General features: G+C 40.1%; 1 protein-coding gene across 2 annotated transcripts in view; it reads right to left on the bottom strand.

Annotated features, from left to right (window-relative positions):
- Window positions 1–4,030: 4,030 nt before the first annotated feature.
- LOC141917691 (polyadenylate-binding protein-interacting protein 1-like) overlaps window positions 4,031–17,298 on the bottom strand; it is a 35,536-nt gene continuing 22,268 nt past the window's right edge. Inside the window, exons 7-12 of one of the 2 annotated variants that reach the window (XR_012621406.1) lie at window positions 13,078–13,184; window positions 11,488–11,605; window positions 11,301–11,355; window positions 10,273–10,360; window positions 6,474–8,750; window positions 4,333–4,386 (exon numbers count right to left, since the gene is read on the bottom strand). Coding sequence is in view for 1 of the 2 variants with exons in the window: in XM_074811089.1 (XP_074667190.1) it covers window positions 4,293–4,386; window positions 6,474–6,567; window positions 11,301–11,355; window positions 11,488–11,605; window positions 13,078–13,184 (468 nt within the window). In the remaining variant the exon portion in view is untranslated. Of the gene's footprint in view, window positions 4,387–6,473; window positions 8,751–10,272; window positions 10,361–11,300; window positions 11,356–11,487; window positions 11,606–13,077; window positions 13,185–17,298 lie in introns of both variants that reach the window. The other variant, XM_074811089.1, reaches the window with a different exon arrangement.

Raw genomic sequence — 17,298 nt, 5'->3', positions numbered from 1 at the left:
CTTTCAGGATTTCAAATCCCAAATATGTAACCGATTCTTGGGCAATTTGGGCCTTGTCCTTTGACACCCGGTATCCGCTGATGCCCAAGAAATTCAAAAGGCTTATGATCAGGGCAAGATATTGTTCCTCAGTCTCTGCTGCAATCAAAATGTCATCCACAACTGTAATACAGGTCTTTGGTGATTTTCTTTTCTCCAAATTTCCAACTCTTTTGCCAATTGATTTCCGAAGATTGTTGGGCTATTCTTAAAGCCCTGAGGTAAAACCGTCCAGGTATGTTGTGTTTTTCTCCATTTCTGGATTTTCCACTCGAAAGCAAAGAGCTCCTGACTTTTAGTATCGAGAGGAATGCAGAAAAAGGCATCTTTCAAGTCTGAGACTGAACCAACCCTGTTTCTCAGTGAGGGTTGTTAACAATGTATATGGTTTTGCCACTACAGGATGAATATCCTGGGTTATCTGATTTATTACCCTCAGGTCCTGGATGTAAAAGGAACAAGCTTTTAGAAGACTCTTTTATCTTAGGATATTATTAATAGCAGGAATAATTAATAAATAGATATTGTTTTATAGGTTTAATTAATAGGGTACAGGTGGTCTAGGAACAATACTGACAGTTCAATGCAAATACTGCTCATTTGTCCCCTGTACAGCCCTCATCATGGCTGGCTTAAAATCCAGTCAAGATGAATTACCAAAAATTAATCTTAGGTATTAAGTTTTAGACATGACAAAAGATAAGAAATAAGTGATTAACTTAGGGTAAGCAATTTAGAAAGGCTAGGTAATGAAAAGCTAGACATTAATTAAGTATATGTTAAACAGAACATTTTGAGTCTTTTCTCAGAAGTCTAAAGGTGAATTATGATGAAGATTGTTTAAGAAGATAAGTAACCATGATGACCGAAGACTGCATCAGTGAGCAGTGGCGTCAGAAGAGGAATTAGAACGGAACGATAAGAACTACTAGAAACTGTGGAATACAATGGACTTCTGAAATTGATGATGAATTGAGAGCTGAAAGTTCCTGGAAAATCACCAAAGACTCTTTGTATTGTATGTTATATCACATATATAGAGGGCCCTTTTTGTTAGCTGTTGCCACTCACTGAGGTGATGGCCCAGCTCTGAGTTGTTAATAAAGCCAGCCTAGAGATACCCACAGTCTGGCGAAGTTCTTTAACACCTGAAGCAAGTTTCAAAGTATGTATCTGGATTATGAATCCTCCTTTTATAACTTTTATTATATGTAAATCTAGCAGTATAGAAATATTTGGTTTTAAAACAAACAAGTATAACTTTTATAGGGCTGGACTAGGGTTCAGAAATGCACATTCTAATTCTGGCCGAGTTTTGAAGTATTTGTATTTTATTCATCAAAAATATGAACAATGGTAGTCCTCTGGCTTTATTACTTTTTACTATTTATGGAAAATTCATTATATTTTGCTGGCAACTTCACTACTATGGTCAGAACCCTAAGTGTAGGAACTGTGGAAGTAGGTCAAGTAGGCTGAAGTAGAGGTGGCAAATCAGTAAATTCAGAGTATAAACAGTGCAGTATCTTCCTTGACTTTTAGCTGGAATATCATCTTCTGTTCCTGTATCAACTACTAAGATCCACAGGCATAAACTGGATGATTAGAACTATAATTGAGTCAGAGAGAAGTTGCAAACTTGAACTATCACTAATTGAATGAATTCTATGCAGTAAGAAGGAAAGGCAGAATGTGATAATGAAATACTGGCCCAGAGAGAAATAAACCAACATTCAAAAACCCAGTGACCATCTGTTTCCCTAATAAATAAACAAAACAGGCCAATAGCAAGAAGTTCTTAGCAGATTTGAAAAGAAATTACCGAGAAAAAGTTGACTTTGTTTCTATGTAACTCGCATTGAAGAGCAAACCACATGCAAAGCAGCACCTCTTGCAGCCCAGTTTGAAACAACTTTAAGCAAAGCATGATTTTCAAATACTAATCATTTTCCTTAAATCACAACTGATTTGTCAAGAGTGGCAAATATTGTGCATACTTTTTCTGATGTGTGAAGCTTGGTCACATGACAGAATTTGAATGCAAAGGATGTTTCTTTTCAGAACCAGTGCTAAAGAAGTTTGCTTCACTTCTCCCCTAAAGTTTACTTTCCATGCTTCTGTGCCTTCACTGGCTTACCATTATGCCACAAAGAAAAATTTTTAAAGGGTTTTTTACCTGTAAGGTATTGTTCAAAAACTTGTAGATGAAAAACACTTTTACACAGTGCGCAGTACACTTCAGATTTGTAAATGCTAGAATTCAGGTGAAATCCTCTTTAAACCTCTCAAGACTCACTGATATCATACACAGAACTACTGGCAGTTAAAAGTGGGCAGAGAAGCAGAAAATGGTGATTGTGACAGTGTAAAATCTGCTTCTTTCTTTTGCTCTCTCACATCTCATTCCACCATCACTAATCTGGTATTAGACTCCTGTGAGATTTAATACAAATAGGACAGATTGTTAAACATTTAAGGCAAAGATTATCCTGTCTTCCTTACTCAGTAGGACAGAGTTAAAACCAATTTTTCCTTACTGCAAAAATACAGGCTTAAAGCTCTTGCAAACCTTCATATGTACAGACACCACAAACTTCTCCACTCTTTTGAGCAAAAGTCTCACTTTGATTTTTCAGTATTTCCGGTGGAGGAAAAAAGTTTATTTTGCAAACCTTGATTTGAATTGCCTTAAATATACAATTCCTAGTTCCCCAAATTTTTGTACGGGATGACTTAGTGTATTTTTTCTCTACATCTAAGACATACTGTCTCCACAAGCTGACAGAGTATACATCTGGAGCCTGACAGCTACTTTTCAGGAAAAAAATACACTGTACAAAAGATGCAAAACTAAACATGTAAGGCAGAGTTCCCTGAAGACACTATTACCTTATTATAATGCATTTTTGAATAAAAATAAAAGGAAAAAAAAATTTTTTAAAAGCAAAAAGACAAGATAGTGGAAATTATACCAAAGGAAACAAAGCTAGTTAAATGAGTATGTTAAATATCCAGAAAACTATCACTGTATTAGCAGACACACAAATTATTTCACCAAACAAATAACAGAATTATTTACATGCATATTTACAACATGCGTTCTTTAAAGTAGCTACCTTTTGGGAAATATTTCCCATTTGTTTTTGGTAAGGGGTTCTACTCAGTCTAAGCAATAACAGGTAACAGGAAGAAGTACAACTGAGTTTGGCAACAACAACAATGGTGTATCCTAGGAAGGCTAACATGATTATATGGGGTCAAAAAAGAGCAGTTGGCTTCAGAATATTAACATGAAATATATGAATTTACTCAAACTACAAAATTAAAACAAACTATATAAAATAACTAGAAGAATGGAGAAAGTTACAAGGGTTGCTAGAAGGTTAGACATGTTAGATACCTTCAAAAAAATATATCAAGCACTGCACATACTCTTTGAGAAGCATGGGTTAAAACATACCTATATTCATGTAGTCTTAAAGAACACAGCAAATTAAAGGATAGTTTTTGCTTGTAAAAGTTGAAAATAAGCTTACCTGAACCAAAGGTCTTGAAAGCACAAGACTTCCAAAATATTGCTTGCTTTTTTACATATCAACATACAACATGTTTATTCCAGGAAAGAGTCCAGACCTCACTCATATGCCTTTTTGGAAGAGGAAGGGAAAGGAAAAAACCAAAACACACCCCCATACCTCCCCCCCCCCCCCCCAACAAACTCTTCACAAACCACTTCTCATGATTTCATGATTGTGATCTACAGGAAAAAAAAAAAAAACAAAACAACAAAAAACCCCCACCTGTATTTGGGTCATATGCTCCTTAAAAAAAATTAAATACCAGATCTTGTATATGGCAAAAAGGATAAGTCCTAGTGTATACTAAACCAAACAAGCAATTAAAATTTAGATCAAGTTATTCTTCCCCCTTTCCCCCCCCAAAGGGAAATTTTATGGGATAGTTCCCCATTACATTTTAGTTTTCATTATGATAGTTTTAAAATCAATTTTATTGCAGCCAAAACATTGTTCATATACCTGTCCATAAAATAAACTATGTTATATACACAACATTTTAAGTTACAGGTCATAAGTTTACAATTTTTGGCAGATTCTGTTTAACAAAATGGAAACTGTATAACTTTAGTACTTGGAGAAACTAAAACTCCTTATTTTGGTACAAATGTTTTGTGTCCCCCTGTATTCTAACCATACCTAAACTGGTTTAATAAACTAACATTAATGTGTAACATCTCACTGTTTTCTCTTATGTTCTGATTCTAGACAGAATTTTTCATATGCTTCTTCAATTTCTGGATCCATCTTGTCATCAAGGTCATCAAAATACCTAAAAAAAAAATCCACCAAAAATATTAAGGTTATGTACAGATTTTCAGAAACAGTAAAAAGGTGAAATATCTATGCAGATGTCAAGAATAAAACAAAGCTTTATAAACAGTAGTTAACTATGACATTTACTAAAAGGGGACGAAGAAAAAAATTATGGGTACTAGAAAAACAAACAGAAACCTCAAAGCAGCATAGATATGTACATAATTGCTATAGTGTTTCTCACCATTTTAGATCATCTTATGCTGTCCACACGTTAAAAGACAGAAATAGTTTCCAAGATGATAGAAAAATGCAATAATGCAATACAAGCTTTCCAGAATGTAATAATGCATTTGCACTGATTGTTATTTGCAAAAACCCAAATTAGCATCATATTAGCATAATTTTGGTTAACATCCTAATTCAAATATTGCATCAACTGTCTTGGTTGCACACTAGTCAGAAAAATGTATTTATATAGAAAACTTGTATTCCTATTTGTTGATATATGAAAGAAAGCAACCTTAATTCACCTCCCTTTTGCATATGCGTTATATTACCTTCTATTACATGGTAACCAGTCTTTCAGAAAAGTTGTCTCATTTAGGTCAGAAAAGAGACTGAATCCCATTAATGATAATCAGTACTGCGCAGAGTGGAGACTACCACAGAGTTTCAAAATAAAGCTGCGAAGTGATGGGGATCACTTAACAGCTTGCTTTCTCCTCACAGTTACTGAGAAGCAACTTGAGTGTTCCTTGTTTTCTCTAAGTCCAACTGGAGCGTTCATCACCATAAACTAGGACAACAGAGTTGTAGTTTGAACATGATAGTGCATATAATTCTAAACAGCCTTAAAAACAGTCATCAGCTATTGACTCTCAAAAAGTGTGCATTAGTTTCAGGTGCCCAGTTTATTATCTTCTGTGCCTTAGTTCCAAACAAGGGAATTAGCATGCGCATTAAAGCGGCAGTCTACATATTTATTTTATTTGTTCCTCCTTTCCTGTAGGAGTGTAGACTTGAAAAGGAACTCAACACAGAACCCTTCTCCCTGATGTCAGTCATGAGAAATAGCTGACAGAGGATCAGGATAGATTTGTCTAAGCTTTTCTTAAGCCTTCAAAGAAAGTTCCAGTCACCTTGCATGAAGGTTGACTCTCAGTCTTCCACATGTCACTCTTCAGATTTGCTGTGTTTAACTGCTGTCTGTCTCCATTTTTCATTTAATTTGTTTCAAGCACAGCAGTTCATGAGGGTAGTTTTTTTCCACAGTATGAGCTTGTTGATTTCTGATAAAACCTCTAATTTATCTTCCAAAGTTCCTGTAACTCCCCTCAGCTAGGTGCCATCTAAAAGTTTTCTAATTTATTAACAAATGTATCTAATTTATTAACAAAAATATCAATCCAGACCAGCACTCTTATCACACAAACACAACACTGAAAATGCTTTTGGGTATCAAATCATGATCTGAAAGTCCTCCTTCAACCAAATGACTACAAAGTTCAGAGCAATTTATTTTAGAGTGTATTTCTTTCACTGATTTCCTATCCAATTCTTATAAACCAGTATCATATCAGAAAGTCAGACTATATTCCCATCTATTGCTTCCCCTTTTTTCAATAGGTTGTTTTTCTTGTTCTACAGGAATACTGAATAGCCATTTAATTGAGGGAATATTACTTATCGTGAGGAGAGAAACTTAACCTCCTCTCTTTCAAAGACACTGAAAATTTTATCATCTCTGGCTAGGATGTGTATGCGCATCAGTCAAATGATTTCAGGTTGCCTCACTACCAACACTTGAAGGCCTGGTGCTTCATTTTGCTTGCAGATTTATTTTTTTAAAACTGCAGAAGAGAGTATGTCTGTATGTGTGCAAAAATATCTGAAATTTAATTGCCCTACTCAGTTGGATAAATATAAAATTTATTTCAAACTTGTGTGATTACAAACCAACCTGAACAAATACATAACTTCCATTGTAGGGCTAAATATATTCTTTAGTTTCATTTTTGTCAAGATCGGATTCCTAAGTCTGCAGTAAAAATAACTAGTGTTAAAAAAACCCCACAACTATCACTCAAAAAGAAAACATACTGATCTCCAGGTCCTGATAAATCTGTTCCATTTTCTTCATAATCTGGAAAGAAATCCTCTCTTTCAAGCAGCTCTTGGTATTTTTCTTGGTAATCTGGCATGGTAAAAATGAGACCAAGTAATATATAAGACTAGCCCTCTAAATTAACATACATCTATAGTTTGAAAATAGCCTATTTTATGAAACCATAAATGGCATGAAATGTATTATAGAAAAAACTTGTGCTACAGTGTTTTCTCAGGACATCAATCAACCTCTAAGAATGATACCCATCTTCCCAGAGAACTGTAGTCACAGATATCTTTACCTCAAATGATGTCATGCCATGTTGCACTCAGATTATAGAAAACAAAGAAACCAAGGAGAAACAAACCCTTTTGCTACTAGCAATGGACAAACAAAAGAAGACTTGAAGATTTCTGGCTCCTGTCACGTCACGCTCAGACGAGGGAGACAAGTGACTTAGATTTGTAAATCCCCAACGGAGTGGACAATGGTGAGACAAGTCTCAAAGTCCAGACATTTATTAACTACCCACAATGTACTAACTGGGTACACAATAATTGGCTAAGTATATAACGAGTTATGGCAAGCAATACAGTATGCTTTGCATTGCTTAATGGTAGTGAGGGAAAAGGAAAAAAAGAAAAGGAGGGAGATAGAATAGAGATCACCGATCCAGGTTCCTGCATTGGTCCCGTCCAAGTTCATCAAGGATGCATCCATCTTCTTCACTACTTCATGTCTTTTTTCTTTTCTCTCCCCTACTTATCACCCCCCACCCCCCCCCAATTTATACACACTTTCCTTGGGTCCATCACCTATGTGTCCTGGTTTCAACCAGGATAGAGTTAACTTGCCCTGGGTTGAGAGGGAGCCCAGCTCGAGGGCCGGGTCCTGATCAGTCATTGGAGTGTTTCATACCATGTGATGTCATGTCCAGGGTATACAGGCGGGCGCGGGCTCTCTCTGGCGCGCAGTTTTCAGGTTCCGGTCTGGTCGCATGTTGCTGTGTGGGGGCGGTCGCCGCACTCAGTAAGCCACTGCTGCATGTTACCTGTTTCTTTTTGGACTCACTATTGTTACTGTTGTTCTATTTAGTAAATTCTTTCTTTTTATTCAACCTACGAATTTTCTTCTTTTTGCCCCTCCCCTATTTTACCAGGGAAGAGGAGGTGAAGGCCAGCCATGTGGCATCTGGCTGAGTTCAAACCTCCACAGTTTTTGGCGTGCAACCTGGGGCACTGAGGTGTTTTTTTTGAGATAACAAAAAAACGGGTAAAATGCGGATTGCTTGGCTCCTTAAGATCTCATCACCTCATTTGCAATACGTGTTTCCCATGCTGTTGCTCACCTTCCACGAGAGTTAAGGTTTTGTTTCTGTTGTACTATGTGATGCTAATCTATGATAGCGTGCAGTCATCAGCCCTGGGGTTATTTACAGCTGTGTTTGAGAAATTTGGGGAGTTCAAATATCTTTGGAATGTTGACATAAACATGGTTACCGTGTTGTTAGGAGCTAGTGTGTTCCTGAATGTGGTTTTGGTTTTGTTCAGGGTTAAGCAACTATTTAAGAGCATCACTTGGAAACAGAAGAAATTAAACAGCTGTCTGTGTTACCTGGTCTCTCAGAGGATCCTTCTGTTGTGGGATTACTGAGGGTTGAAGAACAACGGGGGCCAATTGCCACTACAACAGTGCACCGACGGCAATACCGCACCAGTCGAGACTCTGTAATCCCTATCCATGAACTGATTCGTCAGCTAGAGAGCCAAGGAGTCATCAGCAAGACGCGCTCCCCTTTTAACGGCCCCATATGGCCAGTGCAAAAGTCTAATGGAGAGTGGAGATTGACAGTAGACTATCGTGGCCTGAATGAAGTCACCATACCGCTGAGTGCTGCCGTGCCAGACATGCTAGAACTTCAGTATGAACTAGAGTCGAAGGCAGCCAAGTGGTATGCCACGATTGATATTGCTAACATGTTCTTCTCCATCCCCCGGCAGCAGAATGCAGGCCACAGTTTGCTTTCACCTGGAGGGGTGTCCAATACACTTGGAATTGACTGTCCCAGGGGTGGAAACACAGCTCCAGCATTTGCCATGGACTGATTCAGACTGCACTGGAACAGGGGGAAGCCCCAGAACATTTACAGTACATTGATGACATCATTGTATGGGGTAATACAGCAAAAGAAGTTTTTGAGAAAGAGAAGAAAATAATCCAAATCCTTCCGAGAGCCAGTTTTGCCATAAAGCACGGTAAAGTCAAGGGACCTGCACAAGAGATTCATTTTTTAGGAGTAAAATGTCAAGATGGACGTTGTCAGATTCCAATGGAAGTGATTAATAAAATAGCAGCTACGTCCCCACCGACTAACAGAAAGGAACCGCAAGCTTTCTTGGGTGTTGTGGGTTTCTGGAGACTGCACATTTCAAATTACAGTCAGATTGTCAGCCCTCTCTATCAAGTGACTCGGAAAAAGAATGATTTTGTATGGGGCCCAGAGCAGCGACAGGCTTTTGAACAAATTAAGCAGGAAATAGTTCATGCAGTAGCCCTTGGGCCAGTTCAAACAGGGCAAGATGTTAAAAATGTGCTCTACGCTGCAGCTGGGAAGAATGGCCCTACCTGGAGTCTCTGGCAGAGAGGGGAGACTCGGGGTCAACCCCTGGGGTTTTGGAGTCGGGGATACAGAGGATCAGAAGACCGCTATACTCCAACCAAAATATGGGGAGGCCTGTCAGATTGATTATATCACGCTCCCACAAACTCGGCACGGCAAACACTATGTGCTTACAATGGTGGAAGCAGCCACCGAATGGTTGGAAACTCATGCCGTGTCCCATGCCACTGCCCGGAACAGCATTTTAGGCCTCGAGAAGAAAGTCTTATGGCGGCATGGCACGCCAGAAAGAATTGAGTCAGATAATGGGACACATTTCCAAAACAACCTCATAGACGCCTGGGCCAAAGAACATGGCATTGAGTGGATATATCACATTCCCTAGCATGCACCAGCCTCTGGGAAAATTGAGCGATACAATGGGTTGCTAAAAACTACCCTGAGAGCAATGGGGGGTGGAACTTTCAAACACTGGGACGTGCATTTAGCAAAAGCCACCTGGTTAGTCAATACCAGAGGATCTGCCAAGCTAGCTAGCCCTGCTCAATCAAACCTCCTATGTACTGGGGATGGGGATAAAGCCCCCATAGTGCGCATTAGGAATATGTTGGGGAAGGCTGTCTGGGTTACTCCTGCATTGGGTAAAGGTAAACCCATGCGTGGGATTTCTTTTGCCCAAGGACCTGGGTGTACTTGGTGGGTAATGCAGAAGGATGGAGAGGTCCGATGTGTGCCTCAAGGGGATTTGATTTTAGGTGAGAATAGCCAATGAACCTAACTGTCAGATAACCCTGTTATTGCAATTGGTGCCTCACAACATCCCCGTGTCACATCCAAAGCCTCCTGCTCCACCGACTGAGCCAACTCTGCCTCATTCCTCCAGCCTTATAGACTGTCATGACAGATGGAACCCAAAGCTATGGACTAAATGAACTCAGCAGACATTGTGGAAGGATGGCCCATAGACTAAGGGAATTAAATCTGTGAGACCCAGGAAAAAAAGGGGTGGTGATTCCTCTGGATGTATTTGGAACCTGAGCATAACGTCAATGGTATGGAATAAAGGGTGGAGACTGTCCTGGTTTCGACCAGGATGGAGTTAACTTTCCCTGGGTTGAGAGGGAGCCCAGCTAGAGGGCCAGGTCCCGATCAGTCTTTGGAGTATTTCATACCATGTGATGTCACATCCAGGGTATACAGGTGGGCGCAGGCTCTCTCTGGCATGCACAGTTTTCGGGTTTCCGGTCCGGTCGCGTGTTGCTGTGGGAGGTGGTTGCTGCGCTTGGTAAGCCACTGCTGAATTTTACCCATTTCTTTTTGGACTCACTATTGTTACTGTTGTTCTCTTGTTATATTTAGTAAATTCTTTCTTTTTATTCAACCTACGAATTTTCTTCTTTTTGTCCCTCCCCTATTTCACCGGGGAGGGGGGAGGTGAACAGCCAGCCACGTGGCATCTGGCTGCCAGCTGAGTTCAAACCTCAACACTAGGTCAACCCACATACCTACATATCCCATGTATGGGGAGGGGTAAGGTGCTTCATGGGATGATGTAATTAGCATGATCTTGTTAATTTTTATTAGCATATTCAGGGGTGTCAACTTTAATATACATTTCGTGGATAATGAAGCAAAGGTCATTCACCGGACAGATGGCCCCTGAAACTTTACAAGATGCACCAGAGCAGAACCATCCCGTCTTCACAGGGCTCCCTCCTCCAGCCCATCCTGTGCTATCCAGGCAGCTTTATCAGCTCCAAACTCCACACTATCCACCCCATGACTATAGTTTCATTACTTGCAAGTGTTCGAGACATTCCTCAGCTCGGAGGCCCTCCACTCCCCCCATCCCTTATCTCTCTCAGGCTGTTTTTTCTCGCAGGCCTGTTTCTCTCAGGCCCTGTTTTTGGGGAGTTAGAAGTTATCTCTCACAGCTCCCTGGAAAGACCAAGTGCTGAGGACTATGACACAAATTCTTCTGAACTATATGAACTCAAATGCACATTCTTCATTTCAAACACTTACCTTCCTTTAATACAGAATAAGGCATGTGTTACACAAAACCAGGAATTCAGACATAATTTTAAGTTGTGAGTTTCAGCTATTTTAAGAACAACGTTTTATGTACTTCAGCAGGACATAAACTTAATTACAACTTTTTAAAGATTGAGAAGACAGGTATGCTAAGCTTGTGACATACCTGGATCTGCTGCAGTGAAAGGAATACCATCAGAAGTGTAAAATGTTGGTTCATTCTAAAAATAAAGTTATACAGCAAGTTATATGTGTTCAAAGACAGCTGTTTGTAGCTTTCAGCAATGTGATTATCTATGAATCAAGTTAAATTCACATTAAATTAAGGAACCGAAGTGTCCATACATTCTTACCATAAAATAGTTTGGGTCATTTTCAGGGGTCGCTTCTGTATGTGGAGAAGTTCCATGAACTCTACCCCAGTTACTTGATCGTAGTTCTACTAGTTTCAGAAGCATATGCTTCACATCTCTGAAATAAATAGAAGCACCACAAAAGTTAGAATGTTTTGTGCTAAGCAATAATTGGGCTATATCTTGCATATACTAGATAGCTAAATCTCAAAAAAAAGCTCCAAAAAGGACAAAATTTGGTTCAGTCTGCAGATAATTTTGAGTTAGATTTTTTTTCCCTGCAAGTCTAGATGCTTTATGTGTCCCTCTCAGTTATGAGACACTCACTCTCCTCTGTGGTAAAGTAAGGAGTCCATATGAAATAGAAATTGCTACAGTTTTTAAATCAAGATGCCAAACCTTCAGCACAAGTTGAGGAACAGAACCTTTTCTTATAAAAGAATAGTACTAAGAAAAAAAGGGGTGATCTTCAAATTGTATTTTAACCATCTAATTTATGTTCCTAACTTTAGCTCTCTAAATCACATTGAAATTCTGTAGTTAACAGTGAAAAGTAATGTCTCCAATACATTAGATGCCACCACCCATTTAATCCCTAAAATAAGAGAAATTGCTTTCTTCTTTTAAGCAAGTCCATGGAGAAAAGTTCAGTGAGTCTCATTAAGAGAAAAAACTAATAAAGAAAAATCTTTAGTTGTTTCCTCAAGAAGTTCATGCTTCTGTGTCTTTGAAGCCTCAGGCTTGTGCTATCTATTTTCTCTGGTTCCTGAAGCAAGATTTTCCTCATCTTCCCTGGGAGGCAGCTAAATTACAACCAACAGATGGTACCAGCTACCTGCTGTCCTCCCTCCATATGCCAAGAGATCAGGTCACAATGCCTGAACCCTCCATAGGTTTTTAGTAAGTTTGCAAGAATAAGAATGAAATACAGCAAAATAAGATAACCTCATGCATTCAGTTGACTGCAAATTCAGAAGCAGAATACAGTAGCTAACCACTCATTCTTTTCCAGCCTGTAGTAAGGACCTGCCAAAAAGGTACATTCTCCAGGAAAAAAAAAACCAAAACCAACCAAACCACAAATATATTCCATTTTGCCTTTACATTTATAGTGATTTGTATACTATATTTAATGCTGTTAAATTCAGATTTAAAAGTATAAACTATGATATATCGGCACTATTGTATTTTTGTATTTATACATGCTTTTAGAGCCTAAAGCACTTAAAGGAGATTTCAACACCTAAAGATTACCCCCCCCCCCCCCCAAAAAAAAACCCTCAACCAAACCCAACCAACCAAAAAACCAACCAGCAAAAACAAACCACACATCACCATCTCATTAAGTGGAACATGCATCTCTAGTAAAAGATAAAAAACAAAACCAAACCAAAAATAACCACCCCCACCCCCCCACCCCCCCTTGAAAATTACTTTTTGTTACATGGGAAGTGACACAAATGCCACCTTACTTTTCACAAATTAAAGCTTTTAAGGTAATGTTTTGGACACGTCCATTATTCCTGAAGAATTTTAAGGTGTTCTGTTTAATATAAAAACAAAACACTGCACATAAATTTATCTTCTCACCTGCTACAGTTTGCATCCAACACAACATTTTCAATTCTCTGAATCATTTCCTCCATATCATTCTTTCCTTTTTCTTTCCAGGCATCTTCTAAAACTGAGCCTGTCAACTAAAGACAAGGGATTAGTTGTTGTTTTTTTTTAAAGCAAGTTATAAAACTTTTAAGAAATTGTGAACAGAAGAAACTCTGCAACATAACATTTAGATGCATTGTGGAATTACCTGAGGGTTGAAGGTCCCAATCTCCTACATCTTTTTGCTAAACAGATGAATAGACCTTGTAAATAGTTTATTTTAGACTACAGACAGTATGGTAACTTTATGTCCAATGTTTATGTTGTCTAGAAGTTTACAGCCACTTCCCTCCTTTCAGTCTTGAAGCATGATTTTGAAATAACTCTCCAGTGATTTACACCGTGAAACAGTCATGTTACAACAAAATGCATACACGTGGAGTTTTTTTTTTAATATTGCAGTGCCTTCTTGTGAAAAATCATTACACTTCATCTTTCTGAAGTTGCACATCAGTGGGACACGGAGATTGCATTTGACCATACTGTTACTTGGGTCACGTTGACATAGAAATATTGTAACATTCTGAAACCTGTTTGAAAGGACTAACAGCATTTGTCAGATCTTAATTGTTTTAAGTACATGCTATGAAAAGAGATCATATTTTTGCAGATGATGCCACAGGCTTACCTGAGAATAACAATAGATTAGTAAGCTTTAGAAAGATTTCAGTCAACATACCTAGCATCAGACATGCCAGAGAATTGCATCTGCATATATAAGAGGAGCCAAGAGTTATCTGACCAAGCCAGCCTGTTTTAATACATACAATCTGTGAGACTGAAGCTGCTGCTGAGAGAGCTTTAGCAGCAGACAGTCTAGAACTGCTGTGGATTAAAGCCTTTTCTGTTAAGAATAGGTACTTCATTGCCCAATAATTGCACAGTAGGAGATAAGAGTTAAACTAGAAAAAATTAGTTTGCCACTATGGTCAAAGTTAACAGCAATTCCTGATCTACTCGGCATAAATATTACATGATCCAAAAATGCTTGGAATGGCATCTGACAATACAAATGAATAAACTGCAAAGATAAAAGCAAGCATCTTGGTCAGCACTTGTTTCACATTCCCAGTTTTCTACTGTGGTCCTGCCTTGATCCTAGGTAATTAGAGAACAGCACCAAGAAGGTTTAATTAAAAATAAATATACTGCAAAGCAAATAGGTGAAAAACCTGTATCTATCACTATATTAAATGGAAAGGACAACAGGAGACATTTATTGCTTTGGTAGTGAAACCAAGGTTTCATGAGGTAGCCCAGTCTAGCTATGGATACACTCTGACATTTGTAGATACTTTGAGACATCAGAAAACACTTGCATTAACCAAAAAACACCACAAAACTGTCTTTTATTCTGGAATAGACACTGAAGCCAAATATTCACAGAAATAGTGAGCCTGCCATCTCCTTTAGAGAACAATTGGAAAACACAGCAGCAGCACTGGAAAGCTTCCTGATTTGTATACTGCCTTTTTGAAAGGTCCTTCAGTGAGCCTTGCCTCAGGAAAGCACTTTCAACATAAGGACCGACTGCTGACTGCTATGCTCCTTGAACAAAACCTCACACTTGCTACGAAGCAACCTGCTTAAACATTCAAACTTCATTTGAAGGGTTTAAATTGGAGGATGAAAAACCTCTATTCCCTATTCACCATAACAAAAGAAGCTCCCAGAATTGGAATTTAAGATACAAGAGTCTGAAAAAAAAAAAAAAATTATAGAGTGGGAAGAAGGGGGAAGAATGAGGAAAAACAAACCAACCAACCACAAAAAACAGAAACAAATCTCCACAAAAGTACTGTTTAGCTTTTGACCTTTATTCCTGGAATAAACTGTTTTCCTAACTATGAGTATAACCATGGCTTGTGAAGATAAAAAGTTTCTCCCTGCACAGAACCTAACAACTTTATTTTTTTTAAGTAAAACTTAAGAGCAGAGGTTTGTCTTCACAGAATCACAGAATCATTTAGGTTGGAAAAGACCTTGAAGATCACCTAGTCCAACCATTAACCTCACACTGACCGTTCCCAACTCCACCAGATTCCCTCAGCGCCATGTCAACCCGACTCTTAAACACCTCCAGGGATGGGGACTCCACCACCTCCCTGGGCAGCCCATTCCAACGCCTAACAACCCCTTCTGTAAAGAAATGCTTCCTAATATCTAGTCTAAACCTTCCCTGGCACAACTTGAGGCCATTACCTCTTGTCCTATCGCTTATTACTTGCTTAAAGAGACTCATCCCCAGCTCTCTGCAACCTCCTTTCAGGTAGTTGTAGAGGGCGATGAGGTCTCCCCTCAGCCTCCTCTTCTCCAGACTAAACAACCCCAGTTCCCTCAGCTGATCCTCATCAGACCTGTGCTCCAGACCCTTCACCAGCTTCGTTGCCCTTCTCTGGACACATTCGAGTAATTCAATGTCCTTTTTGTAGTGAGGGGCCCAAAACTGAACACAGTCATCGAGGTGCGGCCTCACCAGTGCCGAGTACAGGGGTAAGATCCCTTCCCTGTCCCTGCTGGCCACGCTATTTCTGATACAAGCCAGGATACCATTGGCCTTCTTGGCCACCTGGGCACACTGCTGGCTCATGTTCAGCCGGCTGTCAATCAACACCCCCAGGTCCCTCTCTGACTGGCAGCTCTCCAGCCACTCCTCCCCAAGCCTGTAGCGCTGCTGGGGGTTGTTGTGGCCCAAGTGCAGTACCCGGCATTTGGCCTTATTGAAACTCCTCCAGTTGGCCTCAGCCCATTGCTCCAGCCTGTCCAGGTCTCTCTGCAGAGCCTCCCTACCCTCGAGCAGATCAACACTCCCACCCAACTTGGTGTCATCTGCAAACTTACTGAGGGTGCACTCGATCCCCTCGTCTAGATCATCAATAAAGATGTTAAACAGGAGTGCCCCCAAAACCGAGCCCTGGGGGACACCACTTGTGACTGGCTGCCAACCAGATTTAACTCCATTCACCACAACTCCTTGGGCCCGGCCATCCAGCCAGTTTTTTACCCAGAGAATCATGTGCCCATCCAAGCAGCCAGGCCCTGAAATGTCTCTTCATTGCTTTAGGACTTCTCCTGGCAATGTTGTCGCTACCTACCTGAAAAACCAAGAGAGGGTAGTAGTCCTTGGGTCTCACTAGAGTGGGGAGTTTTGCCTTGAGGTCCTTCACCTGGGCCCCAGGGAGGCAGCAGACTTCCCTATGATGCAGGTCCGGTCTGCATATTGGGCCTTCAACACCCCTCAGAATGGAGTTACCCACTACAATGACTCTTCTGGAGTTCTTTTTAGAACTGGTTTTAATACCCGGTCTAGAGCGACCCGGCCTTGGTGGACCTTGGTCTTCTTCCTTGTTTGCCTCATTTTCTTCCTCCTTCTCTACTTCATTCAAAAGTTCCAGGGCCCTGTATCTGTTGTGAAGGGGCACCATGGAAGGTGAGGGAGGTCGGGAGGGGATTTTCCTGCCTCCCTGAGCAGGAAACTGTTTCCAGCCTCCCCCATCTCTTAGGTCCCCTCCTTCTGCCTGGTAGCAAGAGGGTGAGGGATCGCCTGCCTCTTTTGGAGCCTCCATTTCCTCCTTTTGCTTCAGGGGTGCTAAGGTGCTACTCCACCAATCAATTTCCCTTTCGCGCTCCCTAATACTTCTTAATCTCTCGACCTCTTATTTGAGTTCTGCCACCAGGCTGAGCAGGTCATCCAGCTGATTGCAGCGCACACAGGTGTTGTCACTGCTGCCCTCCGACATGATTGACAGGCTCAGGCACTCCCTGCAGCCTGGGACCTGCACCACTGCATGTTTGCATGGCAGCTCTGTTTGGGTCGCCACATTAAGAGATGAAACACTCCCTCCCTCTTTTTACCTAATAAATTATGAATTTCTAATTACCCATAATTAGAAACCTCTCCATATTACTTCATTTCATTAGAGCTGTTAACCACATACTATAGTACCGACCTACAGAAGGAATAGTGTGATGTGGCTACCTCCGTTAGCCTGGATCTTGAATCTGTGGCCCAGGAATCCATTCTAGCCTGTGGCACAAAGAAACAGGCTTTCACTTGTTTTTTTTTTTTTTCCCCACCAGTTCACCAGCAGGAACTATATATGACTATCTTGTTTTCCTCACTGTCAGCTATCATGTACTGTATTTTTA

This window comes from Strix aluco, chromosome W (genome assembly GCF_031877795.1).
Source record: "Strix aluco isolate bStrAlu1 chromosome W, bStrAlu1.hap1, whole genome shotgun sequence".
NCBI classification, from domain to species: domain Eukaryota; kingdom Metazoa; phylum Chordata; class Aves; order Strigiformes; family Strigidae; genus Strix; species Strix aluco.
Note: the sequence above shows the minus strand (reverse complement) of the source record. Positions and strands in the feature narration are given on the sequence as shown.